The sequence below is a fragment of the Heptranchias perlo genome, chromosome 13, assembly GCF_035084215.1.
Source record: "Heptranchias perlo isolate sHepPer1 chromosome 13, sHepPer1.hap1, whole genome shotgun sequence".
Classification (NCBI taxonomy): domain Eukaryota; kingdom Metazoa; phylum Chordata; class Chondrichthyes; order Hexanchiformes; family Hexanchidae; genus Heptranchias; species Heptranchias perlo.
In genome coordinates, this window is record NC_090337.1 from 28507623 (window position 1) to 28524625 (window position 17003).

A 17003-nucleotide genomic window follows, 5' to 3' on the forward strand; every position below is an offset into this window, starting at 1 on the left:
GTTCAATGGCTAATCCATGCTAAGTCATCTGATTTCATTTAGGGCAGCAGTTGGAGGCGATGTAATTGACCTGAGTCAGGGAGGAGGTGGGTAAATCAGCCAGGGTTCTTGTGCATCTTCACTATCCAGTAACTCCTGCTGGAATGTGTAAGTATGTGAACATCAAGTGAGGACTAGATCAGGCTTGAGTGTGATGTCTTTAACAGTTGTGTAGCTTGCTGACTCACTGTTTCACTCACACAAAAAAATACTTAGTTCAATGGAAAGGGATGGTGTAGTTGATGGATCAAAGACAGAATCTATTTGGTTGCAATTAAGGAACAATAGAGCATCTGTTGCACTATTGGGTGTATATTATAGGCTACCAAATAGCAGGAAGGAGATAGAAGAGCAAATTTGCAGGCAAATTGCAGAAAGATGCAAGAACTATAGAGTAGTGATAATAGGGGACTTCAATTATCCTAATATAGACTGGGGTAGTAACAGTGTAAAGGGCAGAGAGGGGGAGGAATTCCTGAAATGTGTACAAGAGAACGTTCTTAATCAGTGTGTTCCATCCCAACAAGGAAGGAAGGAGTGCTGGATCTAGTTCTGGGAATGAAGTGGAGCATGTTTCAGTGGAAGAGCATTTGGGGAACAGTGATCATAATATCATCAGGTTTAGAGTAGTTATGGAAAAGGACAAAGGACATTCAGGCATGAAAATACGTAACTGGAGGAGGACTAATTTCAGTGAGTTGAAAAGGGATCTTGCCCAGGTGGATCAGAATCAAAGATTAGTAGGTAAAACAATAATTGAGCAATGGGTGGCCTTCAAAGAGGAGATAGTTCGGGCACAGAGTAGACACATTCCCATGAGTGGGAAAGGAAGGGCATCCAAAGCTGGAGATCCCTGGATGAATAAAGATATAGAGATTAAAATGAAAATGGAGGCTTATGGCAAATGCCAAGTTCATAACAGTAGAGAACCAAGCTGAATACAAAAAGTACAGGGGAGAACTGAACAAGGAAATGAGAGGCAAAGAGAGTGTATGAGAATAGATTAGTGGCTAACGTAAAAATGAACCCAAAAGTCTTTTATAAACATATAAATAGTAAAAGGGTAGTCAGAGGAAGAGTGGGGCCAAAAAGGAGATCATTTTGTGGAGGCAAAGGGTATAGCTGAGGTACCAAATGAGTACTTTGCATCTGTCTTCATGAAAGAGGATGCTGCCAATGTTACAGTAAAGGAGGAGTTAGTAGAGATATTGGATAGGATAAAAATAGAGGAGATACTTAAAAGGTTGGCAGTATTAAAAGTAGAAAAGTCACCCGGTATGGATGGGCTGCATCCTAGGTTGTTGAGGGAAGTAAGGGTGGAAATTGCGGAGGCTCTAGCCACAATCTTCCAATCCTCACTAGATATGGGAGTGGTGCCAGAGGACTGGATGATTGCAAATGTTCAAAAAAGGGGAGAGGTATAAATCCGGCAACTACAGGCCAGTCAGTCTAACGTTGGTGGTGGGAAACTTTGAGACAATAATCCAGGACAAAATTAATTGACACTTGGAAAAGTATGTGTTAATAAATGAAAGCCAGAATGGATTTGTTAAAGGAAAATTGTGTTTGACTAACTTGATTGAGTTCTTTGATGAAGTAACGGAGAGGTTGATGATGGTGGTAGTGCGGTTGATGTTGTGTATATGAACTTTCAAAAGGCATTTGATAAAGTACCACATAGTAGACTTGTTAGCAAAATTGAAGCCCATGGGATTAAAGGGACAGTGGCAGCGTAGATACAAAATTGGCTAAGGGACAGAAAGCTGAGAGTAGTGGTGAACGGTTGATTTTCAGACTGGAGGAAAGTTTACAGTGGTGTTCCCCAGGAGTTAGTATTAGGACCACTGCTCTTTTTGATATATATTAAGGTACTGGACTTGGGTATACAGGGCACAATTTCAAAGTTTGCAGATGTCATGAAATTTAGAAATGTGGTAAACAATGAGGAGGATAGTAATAGACTTCAGAAGGCCAAAGACAGATTGGTGAAATGGGCAGACACATGGTAGATGAAATTTAACGTAGAGAAGTGTGAAGTGATACATTTTGGTCGGACGAATGAAGAGAGGCAATATAAACTAAATGGTATAATTTTAAAGGGGTGCTGGAACAGCGAGATCTGGGGGTATATGTACACAAATCTTTGAAGATAGTAGGACAAGTTGAGAAGGCTTTTAAAAAAGCATACAGAATCCTTGGCTTTATAAATAGAGGCATAGAGTACAGAAGCAAGGAGGTTATGCTAAACCTTTATGAAACACTGGTTGGGCCCCAACTGGAGTATTGTGTCCAATTCTGGGCACCACACTTTAGGAAGGATGTCAAGGCCATAGAGAGGGTGCAGAAGAGATTTACTAGAATGGTACCAGGGATGAGGGACTTCAGTTACGTGGAGAAGCTGGGGTTGCTCTCCTTAGAGCAGAGGTTAAGAGGAGATTTGAAAAAGTGTTCAAAACCATGAAAAGTTTTGATGAAGTAAATAAGCAGAAACTGTTTCCAGTGACAAAAGGGTCGGTAACCAGAGGACACAGATTAAAAGGAATTAGCAAAAGAACCAGAGACGACAAGAGGAATTTTTTTTTACGCAGCGAGTTGCTATGATCTGGAACGCACTGCCTGAAAGGGTGGTGGAAGCAGATTCAGTAGCAACTTTCAAAAGGGAATTGGATAAATGCTTGAAGGGGAAAAATTTACAAGGCTCTGGGGAAGGAACAGGAGTATGGGACTAATTGGATAGCTCTTTCAAAGACCCTGCACAAGCATGATGGGCCGAATGGCCTCCTTTTGTGCTGTATCATTCTATCATTCTATGCTTCTGTGAATGAGAGTTTTCACGGTCCCTGGGGACTGGAACCATACCCTATATGTCAGAACCTTCGGGAGGGAAGAAGAAAAAATATTCGGTTTAAAAAATTTGGGTTTTCCAGTCTTCAAAAACACAACAAATGGTAGAACAGCATTCTCACTAGGCTACAAACTGAACAGTGGTCTACCCTGCATTGTTAAGACAAAACACATGAAGCTAATTTTTAAATAGAGTGCTTGAGTACAAAACCCTTATCAGTGAGGCTATAGAATCGACATACTCTATTTCACAAATTACGTTTGTGCTATGTATTGTGTTGTAATTTTTTTTATCACACCATCATTACTGAATAGAATTGTGTTCTTTGTCATGCAAGAAATTTTGTGGCCTGGTTATCTGGTTACTCTCTTATATTTTAAATACAGTCTGTACAGCAATACTCAACATCAGGTCTTCTTACTAACACTAAGTGCTACTGCCAATACAGAAATCAAGTTTGTCGAAAAGACTTGTGTTAAACCGTTAGTGAGTAGCAAAGATTAGGGACGGTGCTTAGCAACCCTGTTCAGAGGAATGCCCAAGTGCCAATTCTTTTTCTTTACAGTGACTGTATATCATATGACACATAATGCCTGTAGCTTTATGAACATGTTGCAATTAATGCAAATGGATTATACTTTATATTAGAAAACATTTCTGGATTTGATCAAAGACCTTTTAATGTGAAGTGCCATAAATCTCACTTTCTACTTCTCTGGGCATTTTTCTTGCATCTCAATCTGGTATAGTAATTTTTTAATTACCTGCTAACAAGTGAGTTTAAAAGTAAAGATCTGTATATACTTCCTATTTTTTTAATAGATTATAAATGCATGAAATAATTTAGAACCAATGCAAAGTTTTAGTCCTTTTCATGTTGAGGATCTAAAATAGTTTTGTCTTGTTTGTCAGACTTAGTGCCACTTTTTGTGGTAGCTGTAGGTGCCAGGGGTGATATCCTCATTGCCAATAATTTTTATGCCACTTTACTACCATACCCGAAAATGGTAGCGTAGGTGTTCAGGGTACTTTGGGAAGTAATTACACCAGCTCACAAATTCCAACATAGATTTAATAAGGTGTAAATCTGTTTTACTGGTTTTCAAAGCCATCAATTTGGACAACAATTAGCCTTAAATCCATTAAGTTTAGTTGTACTACAAATTCTAAATAGTTATGTGTTGTAACTACTGGATTATAAATCACACTTCATCTAGACCTTAATCTTTGGCTGATGAGTGATACTATTGAAGTAGTGTTTTTAATACTTTTCACATACAGGCCAACCTACTAAAAGCTGACTAACAGCTTAAAAAAAGCTGACACTGCCCCAAACAAGCTGATAACTCAAGAAACAATGTATACCTGAAAAACAGCCTTGAACAGAAAGACCCTGGAATTCACATAGAAATAATTCCAGCGTAAAATTGAATACAATACATATTTTACAAGTAATCTGTCAAATTGAATACAGTGTATGTATTCTACAAATCAGTGTCAAATTGAATACAGTATATGTATTCTACAAATAATCAGTGTCAAATTGAATATAGTACATATTCTACAAATAAGGATATGTAAATCTGTTTGACTGCATAACTCATGAATTACAGTTGGGAGTGGAGATACTTGCCTCATCACACTACCGTGATGTTCCCATCCATAACATTTACTGTAGGCTTTCAATTGACAAAACACATCTTAATAACTGCGCTTGGAGCTTTTCTAGTCTAATTACAACTGGTCTGTGATGTCACATTGCCATTGAGATACTAACAGAAATATGACTTTATTTCAGTTGGTCCCCTCTACATGCAGGTGTTATAATAATATTGAGGAGTGAGTTGGAGTTCAAATGATGAATATTGCACAGTTTTCCAGATCGTCTGAACTCTTTGATTAGGTAGCACACACAAGTATTCTTTGTTCTATATTGATTTACTAATCTCTGCTCACACAATAATTTTAAATGAAGTATTTGTATTTCAGGTGTGGCGGAGCAATTTGCAATTGCAGAGGCTAAGCTCAAAGCATGGTCATCTGTTGATGGCGATGATTCAAATGATGACTCATATGATGAAGATTTTGCACCAACTAGTGACAGCACACAGCCAGCTGGTAATGGTGATTCTTTCCAAGCACATGTTCTGATATCATTGTAGTATTTATCACTATTCTGCACCTGTACAAAAACTGTGGTGGTGCTGCTATAGCAGTAATCTATTCTTTGTATTTTTCCTGTGTTTTCTTGGTTCTCCTTATGTCTACTTAAGTGTGAATGCAACAGAAAAAGTATGGAAACAATTGTACTGTTATTAGATTTCAAAAGAGGTTTATAAGTAACAGGATCTATACCTTAATGCTTCTTGTTCGCTCTGTTTCTCTGTCTTTTTCTACCATATCATATTAGTTCTGGAATTCTTCAAGGAACATTCACTGTTGCTGCAATTTTAGTAACTTCACTAGTCATCTCTAAATAATTTTTTAATCTTCCTCCAATTTTTCCCCCTGCCCTATCCCATGGTTCCATGGTTGGTTGTCACTTTTTTGTATCTTGCACAAGTGGCTGTTATTTGTGTGTGATCCTCGAGCATGATTGTAGGTAGGCTATCAAACTGTGAAAGACTTCACAGCCAAGACCATTCTTGTCTGTATCTGATGTCCAGACACAAGCACTTCTAGTAGAGGGTCACTTTCTAATATCAGGAGCAGGACCTTAGTCAGTTTTCCCTACTTTAACCTGGGGTCTTGTGGCCAGTGATATCATCACTACAGCATCAGGGCTGGATTTTCCAACCTCCCGCCACAGATTTTTCAGCAGAACTGGAGTGGTAAATGAGTTGAAGATCTGATATGTTGCCTCCCTGTTATTTTTAAGTCTGATTTCCTGTCAAAAGTGATTTGGGACCTCCAATATGGCTGGGCATATTGTGATAACATGTAAATGAGAGAAATATATAATTTTGAAGCACTCCAGCACTGCCCATATTAAGTAATACTGGAGTCAGAGACGGACAAATGTCCTTGGCGTCCAACGTTGCTATGAAATTTAAATGTCCCTGTTACAATTTGCCCTAGATACCTTCTTTGGTTCAGTGGTGTCAATTGCTCCCTTAAGTGGTCTGAGTGCATTACTTTTATGGGAGTTGACTCATACTTACATAAGAACATAAGAACATAAGAAATTGGAGCAGGAGTAGGCCAATCGGCCCCTCGAGCCTGCTCCGCCATTCAATAAGATCATGGCTGATCTGATCCCAACCACAAATCTAAAGAACACAAGAAGTCGGAGCAGGACCCGGCCACATAGCCCCTGGGCCCTCTCCGCCACCCACAGGGCATTGACCGATCTGAACTCAGCTTCATGTCCAATTTCCTGCCCGCTCCCCATAACCCCTAATTCCCTTTACTTCTAGGAAACTGTCTATTTCTGTTTTAAATTTATCTAATGATGTAGCTTCCACAGCTTCCTGGGGCAGCAAATTCCACAGACCTACCACCCTCTGAGTGAAGAAGTTTCTCCTCATCTCAGTTTTGAAAGAGCAGCCCCTTATTCTAAGATTATGCCCCCTAGTTCTAGTTTCACCCATCTTTGGGAACATCCTTACTGCATCCACCCGATCAAGACCCTTCACAATCTTATATGTTTCAATAAGATCGCCTCTCATTCTTCTGAACTCCAATGAGTAGAGTCCCAATCTACTCAACCTCTCCTCATATGTCCGCCCCCTCATCCCCGGGATTAACCGAGTGAACCTTCTTTGTACTGCCTCGAGAGCAAGTATGTCTTTTCTTAAGTATGGAGACCAAAACTGTATGCAGTATTCCAGGTGCGGTCTCACCAATACCTTATATAACTGCAGCAATACCTCCTTGTTTTTATATTCTATCCCCCTAGCAATAAAAGCCAACATTCCGTTGGCTTTCTTGATCACCTGCTGCACCTGCATACCAACTTTTTGATTTTCTTGCACTAGGACCCCCAGATCCCTTTGTACTGCAGTACTTTCCAGTCTCTCGCCATTAAGAAAATAACTTGCTCTCTGATTTTTCCTGCCAAAGTGCATAACCTCACATTTTCCAATATTATATTGCATCTGCCAAATCTCTGCCCACTCACCCAGCCTGTCTATATCCCCTTGCAGGTTTTTTATGTCCTCCTCACTCTCTACTTTCCCTCCCATCTTTGTATCATCTGCAAATTTTGATATGTTGCACTCGGTCCCCTCCTCCAAATCGTTAATATAGATTGTAAAGAGTTGGGGACCCAGCACCGACCCCTGTGGAACACCACTGGTTACTGGTTGCCAGTCCGAAAATGAACCATTTATCCCAACTCTCTGCTTCCTGTTCGATAACCAATCCTCCACCCATGCCAGAATATTACCCCCAATCCCGTGATTTTTTATCTTAAGTAATAATCTTTTATGTGGCACCTTGTCGAATGCCTTCTGGAAGTCTAAATACACTATGTCCACTGGTTCCCCTTTATCCACCCTATACGTTATATCCTCGAAGAACTCAAGCAAATTTGTCAGACATGACTTCCCCTTCATAAAGCCATGCTGACTTTGTCCTATTAAATTATGCTTATCTAAATGTTCCGTTACTGTCTCCTTAATAATAGACTCCAAAATTTTACCCACCACAGATGTTAAGCTAACTGGCCTATAATTTCCAGCCTTCTGCCTACTACCCTTTTTAAATAACGGTGTTACATTAGCAGTTTTCCAATCTGCCGGGACCTCTCCTGAGTCCAGGGAATTTTGGAAAACTATCACCAAAGCATCCACAATCCCTACTGCCACTTCCCTCAAGACCCTAGGATGGAAGCCATCAGGTCCAGGGGATTTATCCGCCTTGAGTCCCATTATTTTACTGAGTACCATCTCCTGAGTGATTTTAATCGTATTTAGCTCCTCCCCCCCGAGAGTCCCCTGTTTGTCCAGTGTTGGGATATTCTTAGTGTCCTCTACTGTAAAGACTGAAACAAAATATTTGTTCAGCATTTTTGCCATCTCCATGTTTCCCACCATTAATTTCCCGGTCTCATCCTCTAAGGGACCTATGTTTGCCTTAGCCACCCTTTTTCTTTTTATATAACTATAGAAACTCTTGCTATCTGTTTTTATATTTTTTGCTAATTTCTTTTCATAATCTAACTTCCCTTTCTTAATCAATCCTTTAGTTACTTTTTGCTGTCTTTTGAAGAATTCCCAATCTTCTATCCTCCCACTAAGTTTGGCTACCTTATATGTCCTTGTTTTTAGTCGGATACTATCCTTGATTTCTTTACTTAGCCACGGATGGCTGTCATTTCTTTTACACCCTTTTTTCCTCAGTGGAATATATTTATTTTGAAAGTTGTAAAATAACTCCCTAAATGAACACCACTGCTCATGTACCGTCTTACCCTTTAATCTATTTTCCCAGTCCACTTTAATCAATTCCGCTCTCATACCATCATAGTCTCCTTTATTCAAGCTCAGTACGCTTGTTTGAGAATCAACCTTCTCACCCTCTAATTGGATATGGAATTCAACCATGTTGTGGTCGCTCGTTCCAAGGGGATCCTTAACTAGGACATTATTAATTAATCCTGACTCATTACACAGGACCAGGTCCAAGGTTGCCTGCCCCCTTGTAGGATCAGTTACATACTGCTCAAGAAATCCATCCCTGATGCACTCAATGAACTCGTCCTCAAGGCTGCTCTGCCCAATTTGATTTGTCCAGTTAATATGATAATTAAAATCCCCCATAATTATGGCTGTTCCCTTATTACATGCCTCGACTATCTCCTGATTAATACTTCTTCCAGCAGAGTTGCAACTATTAGGAGGCCTATATACTACGCCCACTAATGTTTTTTTTCCCTTATTATTCCTTATCTCCACCCAAACTGTTTCATTATCTTGATGCTTTGTCCCAATATCATTTCTCTGTATTACAGTGATTCCTTCCTTTATTAACATAGCCACCCCACCTCCCCTTCCTTCCTGCCTGTCCTTCCTGATTGTTAAATACCCTGGCATATTTAATTCCCAGTCGTTGTCACCCTGCAGCCATGTTTCTGTAATGGCCACAAGATCATACCCATACGTAGTTATTTGTGCCGTTAACTCGTCCATTTTATTACGAATGCTACGTGCATTCAGATAAAGAACTTTCAAATCTGTTTTGTGACGCTTAGTTCCTGCTTTTTCCTTTTTTAACACTTTACCTATTACTCCATACCTTCTGTCCCTTCCTGTTACGCTTTCCTCTCTCTCCCTGCTCAGGTTCCCAACCCCCTGCCACTTTAGTTTAAACCCTCCCCAACAGCACTAGCAAACACTCCTCCTAGGACAGCGGTCCCAGCCCTGCCCAGGTGCAGACCATCCGGTTTGTACTGGTCCCACCTCCCCCAGAACCGTTTCCAGTGTCCCAGGAATTTGAATCCCTCCCCCTTGCACCATTCCTCTAGCCACGTATTCATTTGAAATATCCTCCTATTTCTACTCTGACTAGCACGTGGCACTGGCAGCAATCCTGAGATTACTACCTTTGAGGTCCTATTTTTTAATTTACCTCCTAACTCCCTATATTCTGCTTTTAGGACCTCATCCCCTTTTTTACCTATATCGTTGGTGCCTATGTGCACCACGACAGCTGGCTGTTCGCCCTCCCCCTCCAAAATGTTCTGTAGCCGCTCCGAGACATCCTTGATCCTTGCACCAGGGAGGCAACACACCATCCTGGAGTCTCGGTTGCGGCCGCAGAAACGCCTGTCTATTCCCCTTACAATTGAGTCCCCTATCACTATAGCTCTGCCACTCTTTTTCCTCCCAGCCTGTGCAGCAGAGCTACCCGTGGTGCCAGGAAGTTGGCTGCTGCTGCCTTCCCCTGATAAGTCATCCCCCCCAACAGCATCCAAAGTGGCATATCTGTTTGAGAGGGGGATGGCCACAGGGGACCCCTGCACTACCTGCCTGCATCTACTTCCCTATATCTACTTGTAGGATAGCATTACCAGGGTCTGCAACAATGTATCCCCTTGTAATCTGAACCAACTATCCGTGTCTTTCGCACTTGTATTACTTAGATCTTTCTGAAAGTGGACTGAGCAAACCTTCGGTGAGATGAGGCCTAATATGAATTGATAAGCTGCCTTATTTCACAGTAAGGAGAAGCAGTTATGATCATACTTAATTCAATCAGTACAACTTATCTTTGTGAACAATACAAATAAAGAAAATGCCACGCTTCCCCACATCAGTGGGTCATATGACATGACTTCTAAATGTGTTCTAACATTTCTAAACTTTCGGTCTTGGTGAAAGCCCTTGTACTTTCTCTTTAACAACCTAAATAACTGCCTGTGCTTCTAGGCCTGCATCTCTGCAGTAGTTTCCCTATTTACGTAATTTCTCCAGCAGTTCGCTGGAGATTTCCCACCAAAGTAGTGGTGGGAGATTGGGACAACCCAATGGAAATTCAGGATCCTTGTTTCTCTGTGTTTTATATTCAATAGTCGGAAAGGGATCAAAGGCTTTCCAAAAAATGAGGTATTTTTTTGATTGCCGAGACAGGCTGACGAATTGCTTATTTTTTACAGTCTGCGGAAAAATAACAACAAAACTTGTTCGTTAACATCTTAGCTACTTATCACCTCAGCGGCCTTTTTAAACTTGCATGAATGCTCTGTGCTTTAAAATACATTTAAAGGCAACTTTTTTTTTTCTAAAACCTTTGAGGGGAAAAAATGGTTAAAGGATCCTGAAATGTGACAGCCCTCAATGCCTGTGCAATCAGTCGCTGAGTGATCGATTGCATAAACTTAGCTGCCAAATTCAAAATATTTTTTAAAATGTTCATTTCCATATAAGCGGCACTGAGACCAGCAGCAAGGCTACGTTATGCTAACACATCCGAGGTATGCCACAGATTAACTCCATCCCCGCTCCAGGTGCACCTTCTGGCAGAGGTCAGGAAGCACACAATAAAAATATTTAATTGATCTCCAGGCTGAAGAATCATCCAGAATCAGGGTACATCTTTGTGGTAGGCTGAAGTCCCGCTGTGTCAAAGATGCACCCGATTCCACAATAGCGGAATATCTGGGCCCGTGTCCAAATCAGCACAATAGGGGAGCTAGGCACACAAATGCATGAAATGTCATGATTTCAAGAAGTCACTCCCCTCACTGCCGGGTATATACATTGGAATGACAGCAATTTTACTATTATCTACATCAACACACTTCCATGTTTGTACCAGCAAGTCTTGCCTTCGTAGAGATGTACCTATAATATACAATATGACACACACTCAATGTAGAAGGAATAGAAGTATCTATTCTTTATTAATGTTAAAATCAGGGTGATCATATGTCCTAGTATTACAAGATCTATCTCTCCCAAAATTATTTACATAATTTAGCAACTTTTGTAGCTGTAGATATTATAGCAATTAGTATAGTATTTTGTTCTCGTAGAAGTACAATTATTTGATCAAAAGAGCAGTTCAGAGCTTCCCTTCACTCTGCTGTGACTGTGGTTTGAATCCCAGTGTTGACTAATATCATCTGCCAGATTTATGTGAGATGAATTTCATTAGTCCTTGGTGAGGCTGCCATGTGGAATGTCTACTGGGATGTCTCATGAAGCCAAGAAAATCTGGCATTTTATCTGTCACACCTCAGAGGTGTATCCTTTAACAAAATAAAGATAGATGGCACCCAATGCTCTGTCCTTTACGCAGTGAGGCTCTGTGGGGTGAACAGCTTTGACAGGGACGGATACAAATCCAATTCAGTTGTATATCAGTTGTTCTAGAAACTGCTCTAAATGAATGTATTGTGTGCCTTATTCAGATTTTATCATAACACATTATCAAATGCTGTAGATGAATCCAACGAGTCACTATCTGCTGTGAAGGACTTCTGGTCCTCAAAACAGTGGCAATAATCAATATATTATAACAGGACCATAAATGTACCACTGTATTTCTAACATATGATTATCTTATTGTTTCAGATGCAGCAGGACAGTACCCTCAAGTGAATTACTCGAGAGACATGCTGCATAGCCATTTGTGCCAACTTACAATGAGGCAGGCATCGTGCGAGCAGGAGAGTGATTCCTCCCAAACTGTCTCCCCAGAGACTCTTTGTTCAAGCCTGTGCAGTCTAGAAGACCACCCTTTGCTTAAAATGGAGCTGGGATCCTCCACTGAATTAGCGGCGAAACTGTTTGGTCAGATCAATGCAATGACTGGTCATGGAGACGTGATCTCTCCGCTGCAGCCGAACACGAACACTGAATGTGCCTTTAGGAACCTTATCTGCGAGGACTCATCTTACTCTATGTCTTATGCTGAATCTTGTTTTACTCCGGAAGAAGACGATATGTCATGCCAAGACTACAAAACCATTTCTAAGAAGGAGGATGGCGAATATGAGGGACGTAGAAAAGTATCGGACGTTGCTTCCTCAGGTGTAGTATCTCTGGATGAGGATGATGCTGAAGATCAATGAATTCTTGTGACCCTGGCATGCATTTCTCCCTTTGATACTGGTCTTGAGGCATCCAAACAATCGGTCTCTATTTTGTAAAAGACTAAAAAAGTAACCTTCGCACAAACAATTGCCTGAGGTTTGATGCAAAGGTCCAAGCACTTCAAAGGTTTGCATGCTACGAAGTGCCGAAAGGAACTGTTTGCTGAAATGTTCTTAGCACGGTATGCAGCTCAAGCTTTGAGAATCTTTCAGTACTGATCTTTAAATTACATGCTATGTTATTTTTCTTGCTGGAAAGCACTCTCCAGTCACAATGGCATGGCTATGTCTTGTGCTAAAATGGCCAAATTATAATCTTCATACAAGATTAAGCAGCTGCTGGAATGTTCTTAAAAACAGACAAATGATGTCTTTTTAAAAATATTTCACATAAGAGGTATTTGCTTTTAACCTACTAGTTTTATACCATTCAACATATAGTCTGATGAATAATTAATTTTCAATGGTCTGATGGAACACATGCAAGTGTCTAAATCTTTTAAATTCCCACAGTTGGGTCCTCTAATTTTGGATAAAATAGTTTCCACTGATGCAGTAAAGGAAAAGTGCATTATGGTTCAAATTTTATATTTTTGTATTTGTGTCTGCATTTTGTGAGGTATTGCTGTAAATTGGATTGCACGGGGCTTCAGTGCTGTTGCTGTAGGTTATTTCTTTGTTATCACTGTGTGATATAGTCTACAAACAAAGAATACTGTGGTATTTCTGACTTTCATTGTCATACTGGTTAAATTGCAAGTGTTTTAACAAACATCTGCTTAACATAATACAGGGACCCTCCCACTCAAAAAATTACAATGTGATTGCCTGAAATACTGATTGATGAGGCACGTTCAAAAGATAAATTTTGAAAACTCAGAAAAATCAAAAATAAGTTCTGTTAATGGGGGGGAGCTGCATTGATTTGACAACCTTATTTAATAATCTAATGATGACAATACAAAGTGCAATTTTTTTCTTTCAAATTCAATTCAGAAAGGTACACTATTACAGTATCCAGGGCTCTCTCTTTTTTCTAGTATGCCACATCAGATCCTGCATGCACACATGAGGAAGATTTTAGTTGAAGACAGTTCTCTGCCTACGGCATCCTTTTTTGTGTTGTTGATGCTTTCTTGGCATGATAATAGACTGGCAGTGGAAAGAAAATTCCCCATGCAATGTTTTTTGGCAGTGGCTGTTTTCTGAAAAATTATCAGCAGCTCGTTTGCTTCAGATTGCCCTCGACTATGAGTTTGCTACACCACATAAGCAGCAGTCTTGTTTGACTGGCGCTTGCTTTTTATTTGTAGTTTTAATGCTGGATATGGTTTGTAAATGTTCTTAATTTTCCCAAGAAACATCATCTACCTTGAATGTCTACTAAAATTTTTCAGGGCTTGAAGTGCTCTCCGATTATGCAGCCTAAATACTCTGCGCCCACCCATCTTCCCTAAAAAAAACTGGAGTGGCCTGATTGTTTCTGCTTGAACAGCATTTCAGAAGAGGTAGAGAGTATGTTCTTCACCTAGTAAAACATGTACAAACTGAGTAACAATTGTTACAGACCAAAGTCGGGATATCATGCCCTATAATTGGAAAAGCTGCAAGATCCATCACACTTTGGCTGTAGACATTTGATCATATTGCTTGTTTGTTTTGGATGTATTTGAGTCTGCAACTAAGTAATTGCTAGTCTTTGTTATACTTCTATTTGCTAACAGAATTGTAGAGTGGGTGAAAGTGGATCGTCTTTCTTTTTGATTAAGCGCAGGGTTAATTTGTGGTTCTAAGAAACCTTGCTGAGTAAACCACTCCAAATTATTTTTCACAGGGATTAGCATAGGTTGCAGATCTCTCCATTACAAGTTGTACTAAAGGTTTTAAAAATTCCCAGTTCAATGGAAGATGCCACTGTGAATGTTCCTATGAAATCTATTTGCACTCATTTCTTTTGTAATGTAAATGTAGTATGTGGTACTGTTCTTTAGGCTATAACTTGTGTCTTTTGTCTATCATTTTCTTTGTTATAGCGACAATTAAGAATTCCAAATAAACTATCAGTAATGTTCCTTTGTTTGCTTCAAACAGCTTGTGGACTTTTCTTCATCGTTCTTTCAACTATTTTGATAGATTTGGAGTTTCTAGAACCTTCCACGTATGCCTATAATTAAAAGCAATAATGTTCTTTAAACATGGGATTGAGATTACTATGACTTCCTTTGCACAAATAATGATAATGGTCTAGTTGCTGTCACTGCATTGGAAACGGTAACATTTGCGGAGAAATTTCTCCTCTTCCTGTGAAAAAGCCTCAATAAATAAGGTTGTGGGAATAATTCCACAAACATATGAAATACAAAAAGTTAATGTCAATCCTCTCAGAGATTTGTTTCTTTTTCTTCGTACTGTTAGCACAGTTCAAAAAAGGAGCAGAAAAAATTGGTACGAAAAGATCAATAAACAAAATCTGCTCATATTGAGCATGGAATGTTCATGTACAAAGTGTTGGTGAATGCACATTTGTTTTTAACTTTTTTTTGAACTCTGGAGAGAGAAGTCACATAAAAGGACTGGTCCAACTGAAACTACTTGAACAACAGCTAGGTTAGAACTAGATGGCGAGGAAGCAAATGGACTGGTGGCAGCCATGTTAATTCACTACCTCCAAAATTGGATTGCCTGCCAGTATCTGCACCGGAAATTTCCATTTAGAGAACTCATGATCAATGCCACTGCCATGTCCCCCCCTCTCATTTTAATAAAATCATCAACAGTATAAATGAAGCAATTTTACTATCAGAACTGTATCCAGAATGTGGCACTGACCATAAATACAGTATAAGAACCATTTTTGGGTTCAGGAGCAAAACCTGAGTTGACGTGTCTTTGCCTCACTACACAAGAATACTTGTTCTGTTTGAGTCAGTAGGTTTTGAACAAAATATTTCAAGCTTAGTCAGACCTTCTTGTAAGATGTGCTATTCGCAAACTCCCATTCTATTTCTTTATTTGATCTAGCTACAGTTTCGCTAAAGTTGCAAGAGGAATGCCAGCCAGGAAAAGGTAAGCCTCTGCTATAAAAAGGTACTTTATTCCCCTTAAGTTTATGATGAGATTGAACGTGATTTTTTTTCCTATTAATTATTTATTTCCTGAACTTAACTCGTTCACAGAGCTATTAAATCTATCTCAAGGGTTTGAAAGATATGGGGCATGATTTTAACTCAGAGCCGGGAGCCCAGCGCGTCTGTTGATATTCGTATGGGGAACCCAGAAGCCAAATGAGTGCGTCGCAATCTGTGATCGCAACTCGATTGAAGGTAAGTATTTGTGCTTCTGGGTTTCCCATGTGCCAGGGGTGGGGTGGGGGCTGGAGGTCACCATGGGGGGTCCACCACAGGTGAGGAGGGGGAAGGGGGTGCTGGCCGGTCATGGGGGTCCGATCAAGCCAGGTGAGCTTGTTGGGCCTGGATGAAGTGGTCCTGCTCCTCCTGGCCCACCAGCAGTGCAATAAAGGCACTCACTTCTTGGATGACGTGAATCAGAAACGATGGGAAACCCGAAAAGGTAAGGTTAAATTTGTTTGACATTTCTAATACATAAATAATTTAAGTGCCTCAACTATCACAATGAGGTACATTGCCCCTTTTAAATATTGGCCCGCCGGCTTTAAATGGCGGCGGGACTTCCAGGTGTCTGTTGCACGTGTGCATCCTAACGTGCGTGGGTTAAACCCGGAAATAGGCGCATTGGAGCTGGTGAAGCAGTCCCACTCCAAAAAGCTGGTACTTTAACTTCCCATCCGCTCCCAACCCACCCGTTTTTGGGGGTTAAAATTACCTCAGTGATCTCTATCACTTGAATGCAGAAAAGCTGAAAACGCTTCACTAATTTTGTGGACCATTAATCACATAACATAATTAATCGAAGGCCATCAAATTCCTTGCTCTTTTCCAGTAGCCTTGCAAATTTTTTCTCTTCAAGTATTTATCCAATTCCTTTTTGAAAGCCACAATTGAATCTGCTTTCACCACCCTTTCAGGCAGCGCATTCAAGATCATAACTACTCGCTGTGTAAAAAAGTTTTTCCTCCTGTCACCTTTGGTTCTTTTGCCAATCACCTTAAATCTGTGTCCTCTGGATCTATCAAATCTCCTCTTAACCTTCTCTGCTCCATGGTGAGCAACCCCAGCTTCTCCAGTCTATCCACGTAACTGAAGTCCCTCATCCCTGGAGCCATTCTAGTAAATCTCTTCTGCACCCTCTCTAAGGCCTTCATATCCTTCCTAAAGTGCAGTGTCCAGAATTGGACAAAATACTCCAGCTGTGGTCGAACCAGTGTTTTATAAAAGTTCAACATAACCTTGCTTTTGTACTCTATGCCTCTATTTATAAAGCCCAGGATCCCGTATGCTTTCTCAACCTGTCCTGCCACCTTCAAAGATTTGTGTACATACACCCCCAGTTCTCTCTGTTCCAGCACTCCCTTTGGAATTGTACCATTTAGATTATATTGCCTCTCCCCATTCTTCCTGACAGAATATATCACTTCGTAATTTTCTGCGTTAAATTTCATCT

General features: G+C 40.3%; 1 protein-coding gene and 1 long non-coding RNA gene across 4 annotated transcripts in view; one reads left to right on the plus strand and one right to left on the minus strand.

Moving 5' to 3' along the window:
- Positions 1–14481, plus strand: part of fam131ab (family with sequence similarity 131 member Ab) — a 58088-nt gene extending 43607 nt beyond the window's left edge. Inside the window, exons 5-6 of the mRNA XM_067994634.1 lie at positions 4874–5002; positions 11902–14481. Of these exons, the coding sequence (XP_067850735.1) occupies positions 4874–5002; positions 11902–12401 (629 nt within the window). The 3' untranslated portion in view covers positions 12402–14481. The remainder of the gene's footprint in view (positions 1–4873; positions 5003–11901) is intronic.
- LOC137331044 (uncharacterized) overlaps positions 1–17003 on the minus strand; it is a 61402-nt gene that overhangs the window by 39138 nt on the left and 5261 nt on the right. The window lies entirely within an intron of this gene.